A 17,806-nucleotide genomic window follows, 5' to 3' on the forward strand; every position below is an offset into this window, starting at 1 on the left:
AATTTTTGTCATGAGAGATTGCAGTGATGGCAACTTTTTTTCTGTAAATTGGCACTGGCAGCACTTCTAAAAGAAACATTTAAAGTGGACATGACACTCAAAAACAAAGAAGACGTTTTCCGATTATTTGTAACGTGTGCAGTTGCACATTGCACCAAATTGATGAAATATTTTTTTATGTCGATTTCACGTTTTAAAACGTTGCGCCATTGTAAATTGTTGCAATATGTTTCCTAAAAACAATGGAATTTATGATAGAAATGCCCCTGTCGGCTGTCACCACATCAAGCATTTGTAAAAATTTTTGTAATGTTTCTGAAAGGAATCATGAGTGCAATGAAGATGAAAACAAATTTACTTTTACCATGATTATCATATTTTGTGGATTCCAAATTACCTTGCTCTCTCGTATTTCGTCTCCATGCAGCCCAAATACGGGCTGTGCTGAGAACAGGCGTAACTTTTTTACAAAACAAGGTTTAATTCCGTTATAGTAAACAGATCAAAATCTTCAAACAACATTCGATATATTGGTTATTTCCTCTTGTTAGGGTGTGATTAATGGCGTGAAAATGCCTGAGAGGTTTCAACAGTCAACAGTTGAACCCGCAAAGTGGAATTTTTCCGCCATGAGTTGAGAGCCAAACGAGAGAAGCAGCGAATCCGAAAAGAGAAAAAAGCAACAAAGATGAAAGGCAGCCGCCAGTCTCCTGCTTGTCTGCAGCGCTTTTATAAGAGCTGACCAACGGTTTATCAAGGCAAGGCAAAATAGTTTGATGTTACGTAGTGGTAAATTTGGATCTGGGGTGTTGAAGATTTGTACAGGGTTGTCATTGAGTAGAGAGCTTTGGTTAGTAATGATAAAGGCATTAGATAAAGTCGTTGGTCTACTAAATCATTTATTGCAAGCTTTTTACATTTTGGAACAATAGAGCGAGACTTTGATGTGCCCTTTCAATTGCAGAGTATTTTGCTAGTTTTAATCAAAAATATTGTTTAAGTTTTAGATTGCTTTTAGTACGCCTAAAGCAAAAGTTGATACTGTATTACAAAGTACCCTAACTTCTGACTTATTGAACGTTGAAAAGAAGCGATTTCTATTTTGTCTGTCAGCATCGGAAAGCATTTTGCAGACTTGCCGAATTTGAACCCTACTCTTCGGTCGACAAGTTTTTCTTCAGCCGATCTTTTTTCTAAAAAGTTCGTTTTGATTACCAGTTACAAAACCAAGAGAAATATGTTGTCTTTTTCTAAAAGTATACACAAGGGAAGCCACCAACAACAAATCCCAACAAAATCAGGTAACTACAAATTAGTTACAGGAAGATGACGTGTAATTATTTAATAATTATGCAAAACTATGGGTTTGCTTCAAACTTAACATTTACAAATTAATTTAAAACCGACGACTTTGTTTGATGAGTGTTATACCTATAAGACAAGTTAGCGAAAGGGTCTTGTTGCTACTGTGAAGAGATAAATGATTGAATTTTTGAATTTAAGGCTTCTTTGTTTTATTCAAGTGCTTTTAATTTCAAGTACGGACATTGAATCAGGTAAACGACTTAAAAATGAACTCAGTCGTTTATTTTGAACTTTAAAAGTTAGCTTGACCTGTAACATGTTTGTTTTTAGTGCGTCAACGAGAACCGTTTGAAAAATATTATCATGTGGACAAGAAGTTGGGATCAGGGGGCTTTGGAGTTGTATATTCTGGTCACAGATTGGAAGATAATTTACCAGTTGCCATCAAACAGGTCCCCCGGTCTAAAGTCAAGTCTTGGGGCCAAGTAAGTCTCTTTTAACAATTAAGTTTTCGGCATATTAAAATGGTAGTGCACAGGCAACTTATCTTAGTACTATTTTGTCCCTTAAAAGCACTGATATTGTAAACTACTGATCAGGCAAATGCTCCAAGCAAACCAAATTCATTAATATTTACGTACAGTAGTGCAGTTTCTCTATTGTCGCACAGTTCACTGTTGGGTTTCTTTTGTCTTGATCAGCTCCATTGTGTGAGATCTTAAATTTTTTTATGAATGCACCCTTGCATGATTGCTTGCCATCTTATTACTTCCTAATCAAGTCATGTATTTTTCCTTGCAGCTGGAAGGTCAGGCAGTTCCAATGGAAATTATCTTGATGCAGAGAGTTACCCCTCACCCTCAAGTCATTGAGTTGATCGAGTGGTTCGCCAGACCAGACAGCTTCATACTAATCATCGAACGCCCCGAACCATGCAAAGATTTGTTTGACTTTATCACCGAACACAAAGCGCTTGACGAAGATACGGCAAGAACATTTTTTTGGCAGGTGATTTGCCGCTGAGGTTTTTACCAAGTTTTATTCCATGATACATTTAACGTGGTGACCAATATTTTCATTGATTTTAAATGTTATGTTTAGGTATTACAGGCGGTCGATCACTGTTACAAATGCGGCGTTGTCCATCGCGATATCAAAGACGAAAATTTATTGGTTGATTTCCGAAATCAAACCGTGAAATTAATAGATTTTGGCTCTGGTGCAATTCTCCGCGACACAGTGTACATTGATTTCGAAGGTAAGAAACGAAGACCAGCTACTTCCATTCAGCGAAAGTTTGTGTTTTTTACATCGTATCATTGTCGCCAGACATTGAAACGATGCAACAATTCCAACGTTTGCTATCTGGGTTTCTTAGGCGGTAACTGACGTTTTGCAGGAAAGCGATGCAATCTTGCTTTGCGTTGTGAATTCGATTCCTTAGGGAAAATCGCAACAAATTGCTTCAAAGCAGTGAATATCGCAAGCGCATTTGACCAGCAATGAAACGACTGCGCTCTTTCGTCAGTGCCACAGCGTCATTGATTTTTTAAAGTAATAGCCTACAAGTATTTTTGATTTCCGTTCTCTGGCGGCTTGTTGGAAGGATTTGCCAACCAACGCAACATGGCCGTAAGCTATTGTGAATATTTCCCGCCCTCATTTTCTTTTTTATCACGCCCCACAAGCGGTGCGGCTGCGAATACACAAGTAGGGAAACGCCCATAAACTCTACGCCCAAGGTTGTATATTTTTTGTTATTGTTGTTACTACGCGGAAAAGCAAACAAAGCTGCATTTAGGCTTAACCGTTTTGCCTTTGCGTGCTTATGAGTCAGAAAAATAACATACTACAGTATTAGATTTTTTTCATTTTGTTTTTTCACATTCCGTGGGCTTTATAATTTCGTTTTGTAAAATTTCGTACTTGCGCAGATAAAATTATCTCACTAACTTGTGAAGCTATTTATCGCCAAAACAACGAAGTTGGATTTGGATTCACAAAAGTGTTGTAATTCCAGCGAGAATACGACGTTCTTGTGGAAAGATTAAATTCAAAAAGTGTCAAAACTATGCAAGGTATTTTCAATTTAGAAAGCAATTCATAATACCATTCGAGTAAGCATTAGGAGGCCATGTTGAGGAATTACTTGAAATCTTTGGATTAAAATGTAATACTTTGATGTGAACTTGGTTAAACCCTACAAGAGTGACGGATTTCGATTTTTTTTCTTAATCCCTTCAAACATGATCCCGTACGATTTTCCTAGCATCGTGCAAGGACTAGCTGATTTATTCTTTCTCTGTAGTGCATAGACAACGTCAGTAACTCTAATGTAACGAGAGCTTTGCATTTCTTGAAATCTGCATGTGTGATTAAGTAACCTCTTGAGTTCTTAGCAGACAGCTGCAACAAGTCACCTTTTTTACAGAACTGGTTTTGTTTTCCGTACTTATTGCTGTCAATTGCCGGGTTTGTTGTTCCACTGGAATGCTATTTACTTAAGGGTAACACTTCTATCAACGTTTTGCATTTGCAAAGGTCTGCAAACAAATGCATAACACGTCTTTGTCGCAGTAGCTATTGATGGTGAAAAATTTGACAAAACAATGGAAATTGTGTTAGGCATAACATTTCACAAAACGTAGAGGTTAATAATGTGGTCTTCACAATTCTTCAAAAAAAGATGAATTGTTATTTTCATCGTTTTATTTTTAAGTTTAAAATTTTACGATCAATATTTCTTGAAATAGGTTTCGACTATTAATTACTTTTATTCTGGCAGAAAATTTCCAGCCCGAAAGTGTTCAAATGTTTGCGAGCTCGCGGTCTGCAGAACACGTTTCCCTTTTTCTTTTTGTCTCTCGGAAAGTCCAAATTCCATTCGGTTTAGGTCTATTCATGGGTCTATTTAATCGCTGTTGTGTGTCTCTTCTCAGCCAACAAACCAATGTGAAAAAGCAGTGGTTAGCTGACCGGGTTACAACTTTTCTTGAAAGACCACTTCTGTCGCGAGATGTTCTGTCTGTTCACACGCTAATGCTGTGGAGAGTGACGCTTGGTTTGCAATACCTGATCAGCAGTTATTTTCCTTGAAAGGCGAACATGTTTTTGCATAACCACAGTGCGTGTGTGTTTGGTATTTCTGAACTAGTCTGTATTTTTCAAAATAATTTTTTGCCAAGTGGCCATTCTATCAGTGGCGATAAAATCTAAGTCTCACCTTCCAGCCTAATTTATCTTATGCAACTGTCTTATATAACGAACTTCTTAGCAGTTACACCTTCTTTTGTGATCGTCTACTCATGGTACATTCAATTATTTTGATTTGTTGATTCTCGACACATTTATTACATACGCCATTACATCATGTAAATAAATGGTTTGTTGTTGCGGATTTCCGTACAAAGAGCCGATGGCATTATGTCTTTTGTGCGTTTGAAGTAGACCAGTTTCCCGCCGAATTGCTCCGTTGTTAGATTGTGGAAATGAGATATCTAGTGACAATTTCACCATTATTCTGAGTGAAAAGGCTCTTCCCGCCGAAACGCAACCTTTCTTGTTTTTCAAGCAATGGCATTGTGTCGTTTAACTGTCGTATGTCTACAGGTAAAATCGATCACCAATTTTGCTCCTAATAGTGGATATTGTTTTTAAAAGCGATCTTGTGTGGGCTAACAGGTCCCGAAACCTTCTGTTATTTGGCTTTTCAATCACGAATTCTTGTTCCTCGAAGGGAAAGTAAGTGTACGCGAAACAGAAATTCCAAGTATGTTTCCAAGGTGATTTATCGGTCGTATACCAATGATATTTGTTTCTTACTGTGTAGAAAGGCCCTTAAAGGTCATTGCCTCACATAAAATGATGCGTGAAGCGACATTTTTTCAGGGAAGTTAAGCTGCGCAAACCCGATAAACTGTCTTGTTTACTTCGGTTTTTCAGGTTATAAATTATGCAAATCTCCGTAAATTTGCTTTGTCTGGTTTAAGCTTGTCTTCTCTTATACTACATCATTGATCAACAAACTTTTGTTTCTGTGACCTTACTGTCTGTGTTGCCAAGCAACTATTTGTGTTCTCGTGTGGGCGTTGTTCTGGCAATCCATTCTCTCACCGCCCAAGGAAATTTGGTATTCACTTTTTGGAGTGAAGGTTGGGCTATCAAAACATATTTAACAAAGAACTGTAGTGATATTCTATAGCAAAACTCGTACAACAATAACCGCTCTAGAAGACGTAGTAAAATTGTTTCACTCAAAGTATGCGACCCACCTTTGTTTCTTTTTGATGTGAACTTTTTGAAAAACAATGAATTCTTGAGTAAAATCTTTATCGGCATGTGGTGGCATACTTTCTAAATTGAAGCCATTTTCGTATGGAGAAATGCGATTGAATTGTGGGTATGGGGTTTTGTGTTTTTGATTACACGTTTTAGAAAGCTTAGATTATTATTAAATTAGACAGATTCTTGTCATGCACTCCACAATTACGTATGTCAATAATACAAATTTGGTACTCATTTGAATGCTCATTTTTTTCATGAAAGTAGAGTGAACAAAAAACAATGAAGTCGTAGCTCATAACATTGATAGTCATTATTAAATTAACAACAGTAATCACTAAAAAAAGGGTTTTCTTTACAACTGTTGTATTCTTATTAGACTTGTATTTAATAAAATACAGAATAAGGCAAGACAGGCAAAATAAATTGAAGTGAAATATCTCACCGAAACTGATGTTAAACCCCACGCAATTTACACTGAGAAAAGAAAGCAAGAATGCAATTTAGGTGAAGAGTACAAAGCGCTGATTTGATTGGAACGCCAAGGGAGTAATCAAATCAAACGTTTGTACCCTGTAGACAAAAATGTTACGTTTAACCAACAAAAGACCAAAACAACAACAGTACACAAATTCAATTGCTTCGCTATGTGATCTTTCAATAGTTTAACATAGATCCCTGCAAATTATGTTTGGTCGTCCAACGGCATCCAAATAGATCCAACTTTAAGCTCAGGTGGGTTAGTGGTTCTTTCTCGATTTGTCTCATCATAAAAAACTGTTTCGGGCTATGAAGTGACATTTTTGCTTTGTCCTTCTAGGGTAGGGGAGGTTCGGTTTCAAAGTTTTGACGTCACTTTTCTTGTCAACAACTAGCCTTTTCATTGCGTAATACCTCCGCGTGTGTGCACGTGACGCCTACGCTCTGCCTTAATGTTTTGTTCTGCAATGTCATGCAGCAATGTTTGCTGGTCTTGTCGACTTTGCACCGCACCTACCAGTAAATACAGCTGTGTCAATCTTTATTTATTTATTTGTTTCTCTTGAAATTTTCAATCAAGCCCCGTCCAGTGTCGATTGCAGCAATTTCAAATAATGCGTTTTTGCTTTTCCAACGTTGTTCTGTTTAACTTTGGATATTACTTGCGAACAACGTTTTTGGATGCCATTGCGGCTGCATTCGATTAATTGCGTGTTCAAATTGGGGCATAGTACGACTGTTTTTATAAGACAGTTAATCGCTAAAATATGTTTACCCAGACGAAATTGCAATGTTTGAATTACTATGGAGCCTGCTTTTTGACTCTGCCTGGTCATCATGTGACCTTAAAAACTCTGGAATTGATGGTAGACTGTAAGTCAACAACGGATGATATTATTGATGCCATTGTCAAGCATAACTTTACCTTTTTTATGCTGCACAAAATAACTTCAGGGGTAATAAAAAATATGATGTGCGGGGCCTGCAGAGTTTGCTACAAGGCGCTTGTCATAGTTTGTTACCTAATTTGTGCATTCTAAAATATTTTTTCGATTCTTGTTTTTCGACCACTCTTCCGTGCTTGCACAAAGCTATCACGTGGCACTTACAAGGTTGAAGTATTATTGGAATGTCGTTCCGCGACTGTCGCCAATTGCCCAGTTGCTGAAATAACTTGGCCACCGGCGTTTGCGATGCATTTTAAACAGCGCCTTTGATGTGGCTGTTACTGGCACTTCTTGTCTGGTACTTATCAGCCTAACAAAAATCGGTCTTTGTTTCACTGAATAAACATCTGGAGACGTTGAATCAATGTCAAAAGACTGATAGTGGTAGCTGGGTAATGATAACAGAATGTGAACGTGTTTTGGGAAAAGGGTTACCAGGCACGGATAGTAGGATGCGTCATATTCAAAAACTCGTTCTAGTAAATGGTTAATCATTAAAAGTGTTACGATAAAGCGACGCAAAGGTCACAGAAAATTTTTCGTCAACAACTCAGCCTAACTTAAACGATCGGTCGAATTCCAGGCCACCTGAAAAGAAAAATAGAGGTTCTCCGACTTCGAAAAGCAATCTCTCCAAACAACCAATTTGGTGTTTGGATATTGGCCTTGTTACTCTTTTACTACACACAAAAAAGAATTTCTGCAGACGCCAAAGCACGTTTCTTTTCATTTTCCCAAGCATAGTTTTTGTCCAACCTTTGTGTGCTTTTATGACTCAATCTAGTTAAAGATGCGGTGATCTCGTAAAAAGTCTTTCATGTTTTGAAAGTTTATTGTACTTGAAAGTTTTATTCGAACAATTTGTCAAGCTAGGACTTGCCGCAGAATAATATTTTAAATAAATGAGCTTTTCTTGTCAACAATGCCAACCCCTTTTATCATTTATCTTTGATAAGCGTGCGCGTTTGTTCAAGTACGTAGGTAGCTAACGCAGAATGTCATTAGAATACTGGCCCTCACTTGATGTCTTTGTCCTGATGCCATTGACGTGTTTGCTGACATTTCTATTGAAGATTTTACCATCGCGTAGTAAATACAATCGAAATTCTTTTTTACTTTTTCCCGCCATCCTTATCCGCTTAAAATGTTGGGCGAGGTTAGTTTCGCGTTTCCCCAGGGCGGGCGCCATGAACGCATGCTTACATTAACGAAATTACCAACACCGTTGCGATGATATTTTCTATCACTCTTGTCCATGTATTTAGCTTGTTTTTAATCAAGTAAAATTACCAACAGCCCGCAGTGTTTGGAAAGATCTTACAATCGCTCACACGGTGGCGTTACCTTGGGTCTTTTTCTGGTGGTCAATAATTTATGACATCGTTTTTGCCTCTCTTGCCATATGTGCCAAGAGCTGTGGAATAACTAACTCTTTTAACAATAATAATGTTAGATTGCGTTGCCTAAAATGACAGTGTTAAGCGGTTTGTATGTCTTAATAAGTTATTGATTTAACAGTATGAGTGAATAAGGTTTTGTATTTGGTGTGTGTTGAGTGTTTAGACTTTAATTTGGTGACACTTTGGAACGCTATGAGACTGGCATGAACGATATTATGTCATTAAAAAACTGTCAACAAGAAACGTTTGTTTTTTGGAAATTTGGAAAACATTTGTGTGCTTTTTTGACAGCGGTTGTTTCGGTTGACAAAGAAATGTGCTTGAATACAGTTTGCATTGAGGATAATTCAAGAAAGACTTTTGCAAGGTCGTTTCGTGGAAAATGATTTGCTGCATCGGCGGATGCATGGTATCCTGGTTAAGCCGAAACCGCAGACACTGCTCACAACCCTTTGCTTGTTTGCTGGCAATCTGCTCGAAAAAGGAAGTTGTACGCGCTGCAGAAGCCGCGGACGCTTCATTCATAAATATTTCGGCTGAAATGTAAACAGAACTCGGCTAGGCAGCCAACGATCGAGCTTTTGCGCATTAGTTTGAACGGAAGACTGTCTGGCCGCTCACGATTGAGTTGTTTTTGTCGCACACCTTAGTCATACATATGAAATTTGTACAAGGTTGGGTGGAGCTTTTTTCCACCAATAGGACATAGCTGACGAGGGGCGTTTGGGCTTGGCAAGTACGGTCGACTTTTAATTCTTTGGAGGCCAAGCTTGTGTGAGTTTGTAAATTGGTCTTGGTAACATAATATGCAACAACAAATTACTCGAGGTTTGTTTGATTTCAACAAAACAGTTTTTGTCATGTTTAAAAAGCAAGCATAAAGTTGTTTTTTTTGTCTTAGACCTGGAGCTGCTGTGTCGTAATCCGCATACCAATCACCATATATTCATTACTTGCTCACCAAATACCTTCTAAATCTAAAGTACAGGACGCTAAAACAAATAACGAACATCAAACTATAACAGAACTACATTCCACAAATACCTTTGGGTACTTTAGTGAAAAATGTGCCCCTTGTTCCCAAAGGGTTCTCTATCCAACGACTGAAAGCAGACATTGAATCAATGTAAAAAAAGAACCGATTTGCTGAGCTGGGTACGTGTCGTGACGTGAGCGCCTCTCTCTGCTCATTGTCCTCAATGTCTTTCTTTTATCTCAAAAATGCAACAGCTTGCTTCCTTTTCATGAGAAGCGATTCTCACTCCAACTGAGCTCTAGAATAGATGGCGTCATAAATTTTGAAGCAACTATACTGAGCCCTTGTGTTATCTTTTTACGCTGGGCGACGTAAAGATCACAAAAAGTGATTGCTTTAAAATTGCGAGGACAGCATTGCTCTTTTTTTTTTATCGACAATGCTTGGTTTCTGCGTGGGTTTAGGAACCCATTAGTTTTGCAAGGGTGTAGTGAAAATTATACCTTTTTGCGGTTTCACCTTAATTAAATAGATGTGTCTATTGAACCGCTAAGATAAACATTCTTCAAGGTTTCGGAATTTATGCGATTCCAACGAATTCATATCACAACAAATACAAAACCTGTGATATGTAGCTATCTCTCGGTAGTCACGGGAATACAGCTTGTCGTTGTATTCTTTTCCCATGTCATTCTCAAAGACGTATGGTCGAAATAAACAACGATTTAAAAAAAATACGTCCTCGTATTTGGAGAGCATGTTTTCCCACATACCGTACAAGCCTCACTGCGTCTCTACAACTTGTTCATGCAAGATTATTGTGCACGCTAATGCTAAAAACCCAAATTATGAGTGAAAAGGAAAGAACTAGTAGAACACTAACGAGTGACTTAAAAGTGACGATGCAACTACTGTACTTTCACTTGTGTTGGCTAATGTGGAAACCAATTGCATTTTATCGATCGCCCGCCCGCGTTACTTTCCTTCTGCTGCCTGTCAAGCTGTTCATCTGTTGCTGCGCAGCGAAGCATTCAAAACACGTATGCTAATCAACCATCTAAGTTCACTGAACTCAATGTAAATTCCACTTCCACTTTTCCCTCTCGAACGCTTTGTCTTCGGAGATGCATGCATTCCAACCACCAAAATTTGCATTTTAATCCACATTGTTGCTCCAGTAAGCTCTTGTCAATTGCGCTCTTCACTCCCTGCTGATTGAAGTCCATTTTGATTCTTCCAAAGAAACCTGGGTGTTTTTCTTGGGTCTACAAAAGTACATTAATGGTGGCAGTTTAAATGCTTGTATTGACACAAGGAGTAAAGTATGCACTTCCTTGAAAGGTTATAGGTCTATCGGTACGTGCTGAAAGACAGATTTTTCAAGCACACGCGAAATTCGTACATGCCTGTCTTCTTAATTAATTAGCATTGCAACAACAATGAAACAGGACACACTTTAAAAACTTTAAGCCCGTAGCCTAAACCCGATATCTTATTGCATTTGTTGAAAAACTAAACCACGCACATTCCCTAGCGATGTAATCTCGAATGACGCACGTACTGACGTATTTCAATAAAGAAATATGTTCTTGATAAAGACTTTTGCGTCTATTACACTCCATCACGAAACCCTGTTTGGTACATCATTGCGAACTTTACGGAAACGTCGCATTCATAATGGTGAATTTTCATCGCATTTGAACTAAGTTTCAAATTCAGAGGGAAATTTAAGTTAGTAAATGACTTTGCACGTGCGGGTTGAATTTCAATTGGTGTATGCAGTTTCAAGTGAATTTTGGTTGTGACGAATTTCATTTTTACTTAAAAATTGTTTTGGATAGCCTTACCGATTTGTTTTTAAAAGTTTAAGTTGACTTCGATCATCTCGCATCTCTTCAACTGGTTCTGAACTTGGTTAACATACCCTTAGGGATTACATTCCAGCATTCCCAGACCTTTGAAGTGCGCAGTGAAAAGCAACCAGCACTCGTTTATCTTTCATCGCAGACCTTCTGCAGTCTGGGTTGTTACCGATATAGCCGATTACGCTATTTCACATTTCCAACCCTTTCCTACTAGCCCAGTGAGTGAACAAATTGTGATCGTGAAGACTTGTTCATTTAAAGTTTTGGTAGTAATTGTGCGACTTCATCTTGTCTGAGACCAAGAATAAACAATTGATTTCTTTGCGCTAAAAATACTTGCGTAGTTTTCCACTGCCAGAAGAATCTCTCTCTTTTTACTAAACGTGACGTAATTCTTTGCAAAAGTTGTATTTTTCCTTGGTGAGCTACCGGACAATTGCGTGTCTGAGGTACGCTCGCCACCTGGAAGCTTATAAATTATGCAGCAGCCCATGAGCCCTCGTTTTCACGAGCAGTTCTTAATTTTCAAGAGCAACGCTCCCAACTCTCGGTTTGGAAATGTCAGTAGGCTACTATGTAGTGTAGTCAACGTTGAATCAATGTAAAAAGGATTGACTCACTGACTGGGTGAATCTTTGCCTGAGCAATCACATGGTTAAGTTTATGAGTCATAGGTGGTCTTTGTCATGTGGTTGATTGAAAAGAAATGATGCGTCTGCAAAAAGGGTGATCTATAGTTCAGTAAATTGCTGTCGTTTCGGGAAACTTCGTGTCTGGTTGCGGTCGCTAGCGAACTGAAATTTTGTCTGTTACCACTAGGAAGTGAATCCCAGCTTTCTTAGCCCTTGTGGCTTTAACAAAGCAGCCGATTATTGCGGTTTGCAGATATTTTGTGACGTGTTGTCTGTCGACCAATGGCAGTCAGTCTGGAAGCCAAGTTTCTTCATACCATGCTTACGACATTGCCATGGAATGTTGATAATTTAAATATTTCAACAACGAAAAATAAACCGGAGCACCTGTTTGCTAAGGCACCGAGAAACTGGTTTTGAGCTTGAACCAGCAGTTGCTGAACTCAGCATAATAAAAACTGTATGACTTTTCATTGGCTAAGCAATTATTTGAAATCAACCGCAATTAAACTAAAGTGATAAGTTTAAACTCGTATAAACTGAAAACGCGTGCTCATAGTTGTTGTAGCCAGGGTTAAACGGGGTGATCACGATTGGAGGTATTTACTGCGTTCAGCCGCATTCTTATGAAGCATAAAAGGATTAAATTCTTCTGTCAGCAAGTTGTGTTTGATTTTTATTGTTGCTTTAATTGCTGCAAGAAAAAGAAAGTGAACACAAAATGCTAAAATTGTGCTAACTTATAAATCATCATAAAAACAATCCAGCTTGGCATAACGATTGCATGATTGCCATGCGAGCGAGGTGGAATTTTTTCGGATGTGACTTAGTTTTTATGTTGCTCGTTGAGGTGCTGCAGTGTAGGCTACTTATGCGGCAATTAAAGCAACTCTGCTAGCAGCGTGCACTCATAGACGGGCATGTCAAAATACTATCTTCATTGCAACTATAAATCGTGTTAACAAAATGAACCGGAATAACCTCGACACGCAATTGCATAGGATTTGTGTTTTGGAACGTCAAATTTACATAAAAAAGTTTCTTTTTTTAACATTTTTTTGTATCCGGGTATACAGAATAATCGATACCCGGATCTTTCAAGCATCCTAGTCTTTTGCACTTGGCTTTTAAAACAGCATAAATAGCAACTTGGTACTTGAGCACACCTCCAATTTGGTTATTACAAGGTGTAACGGATACTGTTTATAGCTTTACTAAAACCGCGTGCTTACGTGAATTGTAAAAAAAGATATTTGCAACATGTTTGTCTAGTGACGTATGTGAAATTAAATTTATGCTTCTTGTCAACTAATATTTTCTGTTTTCCTCCTCAGGAACTCGGGTATACGCTCCTCCAGAGTGGATCAAAAAGCACCGGTACCACGGCCGCTCCGCTGCTGCATGGTCCCTTGGAGTTCTGCTCTTCGATATGGTCTGCGGCGACATTCCATTCGAAAAAGATGACGACATTGAAAACGCAACTGTCACCTTCACTCGTCCTGTATCACCAGGTAATTTTCCAGACATCATTTTCAATTCATTTGTCGATTCGTCAATATCCGCTCATGATCCTGACTGGACTTTATTCGGTTGCAAGTCCAGTCATATCACGGACTTCAAAACCGTAGCGATTGTGTGTTTTTTCCCGAACAAAACTAGTAGCCAGGCAATAACAAAGGCTACACGCAAGTGTAGCTGCAAAAAGTGAAAAACATATAACCACTAAAAGAACTATTGTACTTGTACATTAACAATATAAGCCCTACTAATATTATAACACTCCTGCTATAATCATGTATTCAAGAGACTGAGAATATCTTGATTAAAAATCAACCGCAGTCGATTGCTGTCGCTAGATAAGCGGGGTCAAGACAGGAAATAGAGGTTATTGTTGAAGGCTACGGCTGCGCCTATTAAATCTTTTTGTAAATACCAAATGAGCACGTAGCCATCAAGAGTGGCTGTTTGACGTCTGCTTCTATTTTTATCGAGATATTTTCGTAATGCTATTTCTCCGCTGTTAAGAGTGAATATCCTAATTTAGATTGTAATTCTACGATTTTGTTGCTAATAAGGAGGGTAATGCAGTTTTCAACGCGCTTATACTTTCACACAGCATGACAATTGAATTAAAATGCGTTTTTGTTTATTTTCTTATCTTTATCTAGTGACCACATAGGTGGAAATATACGCAAAAACCAATCGAGTAAAAAATATGAATATCTGACTTCGAATGTGTGCACAGTCAGAGACGTGAACAAAAATATTGACAATTCCAAGCTGGTGTGTTTCCACGCAAGAGATACTACTTGACTTAATCTTGAGAAACACAAAATGCTATTTGCACGAACACAAGCGTTTATTAACGAGACTTCAATTGGGCCTTTTGAATTTCGTTCAATTAACTTGTCTAAATGTCAAACATACAACGATAAACTATTTTCAAAGAAATGTTGGGACATTGCAACCTGGTAGATTTCTTCTCGCTGATTGCTAGTAGTACTATACCGTGTTGTTCAAAGGTGGGTCTTTCATTGTCCTTTATCACATTGTTGAGTGATTCATTCCCAATAACCCTTGTCCTTGCCAGCAAATTAGTTCTTTGTTGCGTCTGCAGACGTTGAATTAATGTAAAAATGAACTGACATGCTGGTTGAGGTGTTGCCGCCTTTTCTCTTTGCTTCCGTCTTTGTTGTCGACTTCCGCGCTAGTTGGCGGGAACAATGACGTAAAAACGGACGTTCGCATGTAGCCGTTTGAACTCAAATCAGCAATTCTGTGAGTTGAACTATTGTGTCTTCATCCCCAGACAGCAAATCATTCGATTTTTACATCTGCGGACGTTGAATCAATGTAAATAACGAATAATTTGTCGTTTTCCACGAGGGCCGCGTTATCACGTACAACGATGCCACGTTTTGCGATTTTTTTTTGCTGATTTAGAAAAGTCTCTTTCGTGCTTGCAACCGGAATGACCTCAGCAATATCCCAGTTTATATTTGGGGAAACCCTATGTTTATGTTGATATCATCAGCGCTACGCGGCGTTAATGAAAGGATATTACGTGGATAGTGCGGCTATTCTAATTCGGATGTCCTTTCGCGTTTTTTATACCGAATAATTTTATTGGCCTGTATGTTTGCACCAGTTGAGAAAACTTGTTTTTTTATATAAGTTTAACATCTGAAAATGCTGAATTAATTTGAAAATGCGAATTTCATTATCTTGGGCTTGCTAGCTTGTACGTTACATGTATGTTTCACCAAGTGAATTTTCACTAGAAATCAAAATTTATTGAAATTTCTAATTTAATTTTATGTTTTTTTATGTTTCAGAATGTGAGGATTTAATTCGATCATTATTATCCTATCGTCCGGCTGATCGGCCCACACTTGACCAAGTAATGGTCCACCCTTGGATACTGAAAGGAGATTTTATTTCAAGGTGAGCTCAAATTAAACGTAATTTTGTTTTACTTTGGCTATCTCACCTATTTTTCATAACTTAGAGGTGGCAAGGTCAGAACAAAACCAACCTTTGTGATGATTCATTCAAGAAATAACACATAATTTTTTTTATGTCTTATAACAAGAATGTTGTTTGTGTGTAGACATTGTGGAACCGTCGGAAATCACAGACGATTGAGTTCTGAATCATCGGATGACGGAAACGCGACGGAAATCAAAGAAAATTTATTCCTTTCACACGAGAAAGATCTGGTTTAACCTGCGGAAAATCCGCTCCGCAAAATCCATGCGATGCTGACCGCGTGGGCGAGAGAAACCGTTGAGAGAGTGTGTCAAGCGTGGAACAAGCTCTTCTGGTGGTTTCATGATCTCGAGTGAATGCTCGAATCCTTTACGGGTTTGAACGCTGGAGAAATGCAAGCGGATCTGCAACGTTTTAGATCAAGAACTGTTTGTCAAAAACTATGTTGAGAAGCATCTTTTTTGCGCTTTTACCCTGTCCAGGACGATGACCATTCAAAAGCTGCAGTTAATTTATTCTTGTAAAAATTGAGTGTAACACGAAAATGGTTTATTTTACTATTTATTCTTTTTTGTTATTCCCTTGTTGGGGCTAACTGCGTTTGGACCCTCAACTAATTTATTGTTTGCTCTATTTATTATTTATTGTTGTTTTTCTTCACGTGTTGTACGAGAAAATACTTTTCTGCTTAACTGAAAAGCCAGACCTTGTTTTTTGTACTGTTCCTTTTTTGGTGTTGAAACAGAAAAAATGCCATATTTACTTTCTCAACATACCATGGATGTCAAAATTGTTGTGGTGCTTGCAAATTTCGAAGAAAAAGGCTAATTACTTTTAATTCTTTTCACCGTTTCTCCACTAAGCTTTTGCTCAACAATTGTGCTGAATTACTTGATTCAATCTTGAGCTATTATACCAAACGTCGACAAAACTGTTTGGTGTTCCTTATGTTGCTGTCTGGTCTTTCAAGATGTTGGATATTGCGCATTTCTTTATGCAACGAAATAAACAAAAACAACAACCCACACAGCTCGGCTCAGTTGGCGCAAAACGTATTTTTTCGTCAAAAAGCGTGCCCGCCAAAAAACTTTCATGTTATTAGTAAAATCAACATCTTCGATGAAGTGATTACGCTTTTAAGCTTTAAGCATTGATGGAGTGACATCACTTGCGTTTGTCATAATCAACGAGCTGTTAACAGTTTTTGTAACGTCATTAATATGTGACATCATCGATGAGGTTTTAGTCGTACCTAACATTGAGCAACAGATTCTATGCTAAGGCACCAGAAATTTGAAGCTGATTGGTTAGTCGTTGTTCATTTTCAAAATGCTACTAAAGCATGAAATGGTTCTATAACTTTGGCCAGTGCAGAGAATACTTAATCATTATTTTCACCGTACATTGTTTTGTTTGTTTTTCACGCTTTTTATTTTCTTGTGTAAAATAAAATGGCGGTTGGTGATCAACTTGAAAATACGAGTTTGGATGTGTCGGAAGATTAGTCAGCAGTTACTTAAAAAAGGAATTCACCAAAGACTGAGTCATCGATTTCGCAAGATATTGATTTTCTTCGCTGCTGCCAAAGTCACAGAGTCAAGTCACCAGAAAAGGTCATACAAAGGATCGAGGATGTTTTCATCTGATAAAACGATACACTGCGTAAACAACAATAGAGCTGTCAACTTTGAAGTTACATAACGAAGCATAATCTGCATTCTGCAGTGACGTTCAAAAAAACTTGATTTAGATATACGCGTGTCTGAACTACGCAACCTTTTAAATGCATAGCCCACTTTTGAATTCGCCTCAAATTTTTTCTGTGCTGCGGTAAAATAAAAAAAATAATAAATTTTTGTGAAACGGCTGGTTGGCATTTCACGGCACCTTGTTAATGGTTCTGGTTGTTTTACGGATCTTTATCCTCCCCTTTCTTTCCCAAATTATTATTTTGAGCGGGAAAATTTTTCTAAAGCTCTCCTGGGGTAGTAATGAAATGACTTTAAAAATGAAAAAAAAAAATTTGTTTGTTTATTTTATTCAGTGTTGCCAAATGGCAACCCTGGGAAAGAAAGGGTTAATAAAAACAAAAATCCTTGGAGTGAGAAAACCTTAGACGTTATTCCTGTCTGTTTTGCATGCGTGTAGAAGCTTTGAACTTCTGACGCAAGTTTGGTTGCCGAAATTGGCAGAGTGGTATTAAAAAGCATTGTTGTCACAAAGGGAAATTTGCCCTTTCTGCCGCGGTCACCTGGCTTGTCAGAGCTTTTCCAACGTTGATAACCAACACCCACTTTCAAAAGTAGTGTTCTTAGTCAAAAACTGCTTTTCGTTAGAATCGATCAGCAGAGTTCCACCTTAATGAATTTTAATGGTAATGATTAGGCTCAATATTCAAACATGACTTGCCCCTTAACAGGTACAGAACTGA

At 38.1% G+C, this 17,806-nt stretch overlaps 1 protein-coding gene across 1 annotated transcript; it reads left to right on the plus strand.

The window, feature by feature from the left end:
• The first annotated feature begins 971 nt into the window (after positions 1-971).
• On the plus strand, positions 972-16,854 carry LOC145785106 (serine/threonine-protein kinase pim-1-like). The gene is made up of 7 exons (XM_082596808.1): positions 972-1,301; positions 1,636-1,790; positions 2,107-2,313; positions 2,407-2,563; positions 13,221-13,397; positions 15,222-15,330; positions 15,497-16,854. Exons 1-7 carry the CDS (start codon positions 1,238-1,240, stop codon positions 15,609-15,611), a joined length of 984 nt encoding a protein of 327 aa, XP_082452934.1. The 5' UTR covers positions 972-1,237; the 3' UTR covers positions 15,612-16,854.
• Positions 16,855-17,806: the final 952 nt, after the last annotated feature.

This window comes from Aplidium turbinatum, chromosome 16, assembly GCF_918807975.1.
Source record: "Aplidium turbinatum chromosome 16, kaAplTurb1.1, whole genome shotgun sequence".
Lineage (NCBI taxonomy): Eukaryota > Metazoa > Chordata > Ascidiacea > Aplousobranchia > Polyclinidae > Aplidium > Aplidium turbinatum.

Bases quoted from the DNA above. Each gene is read 5' to 3' on its own strand.
- LOC145785106 (XM_082596808.1), top strand. From the start codon at position 1,238: ATGTTGTCTTTTTCTAAAAGTATACACAAGGGAAGCCACCAACAACAA. The intron at 13,398-15,221 runs GTAATTTTCCAG...TTTATGTTTCAG, and splicing joins CACTCGTCCTGTATCACCAG to AATGTGAGGATTTAATTCGA. The intron at 15,331-15,496 runs GTGAGCTCAAAT...GTTTGTGTGTAG, and splicing joins AAAGGAGATTTTATTTCAAG to ACATTGTGGAACCGTCGGAA.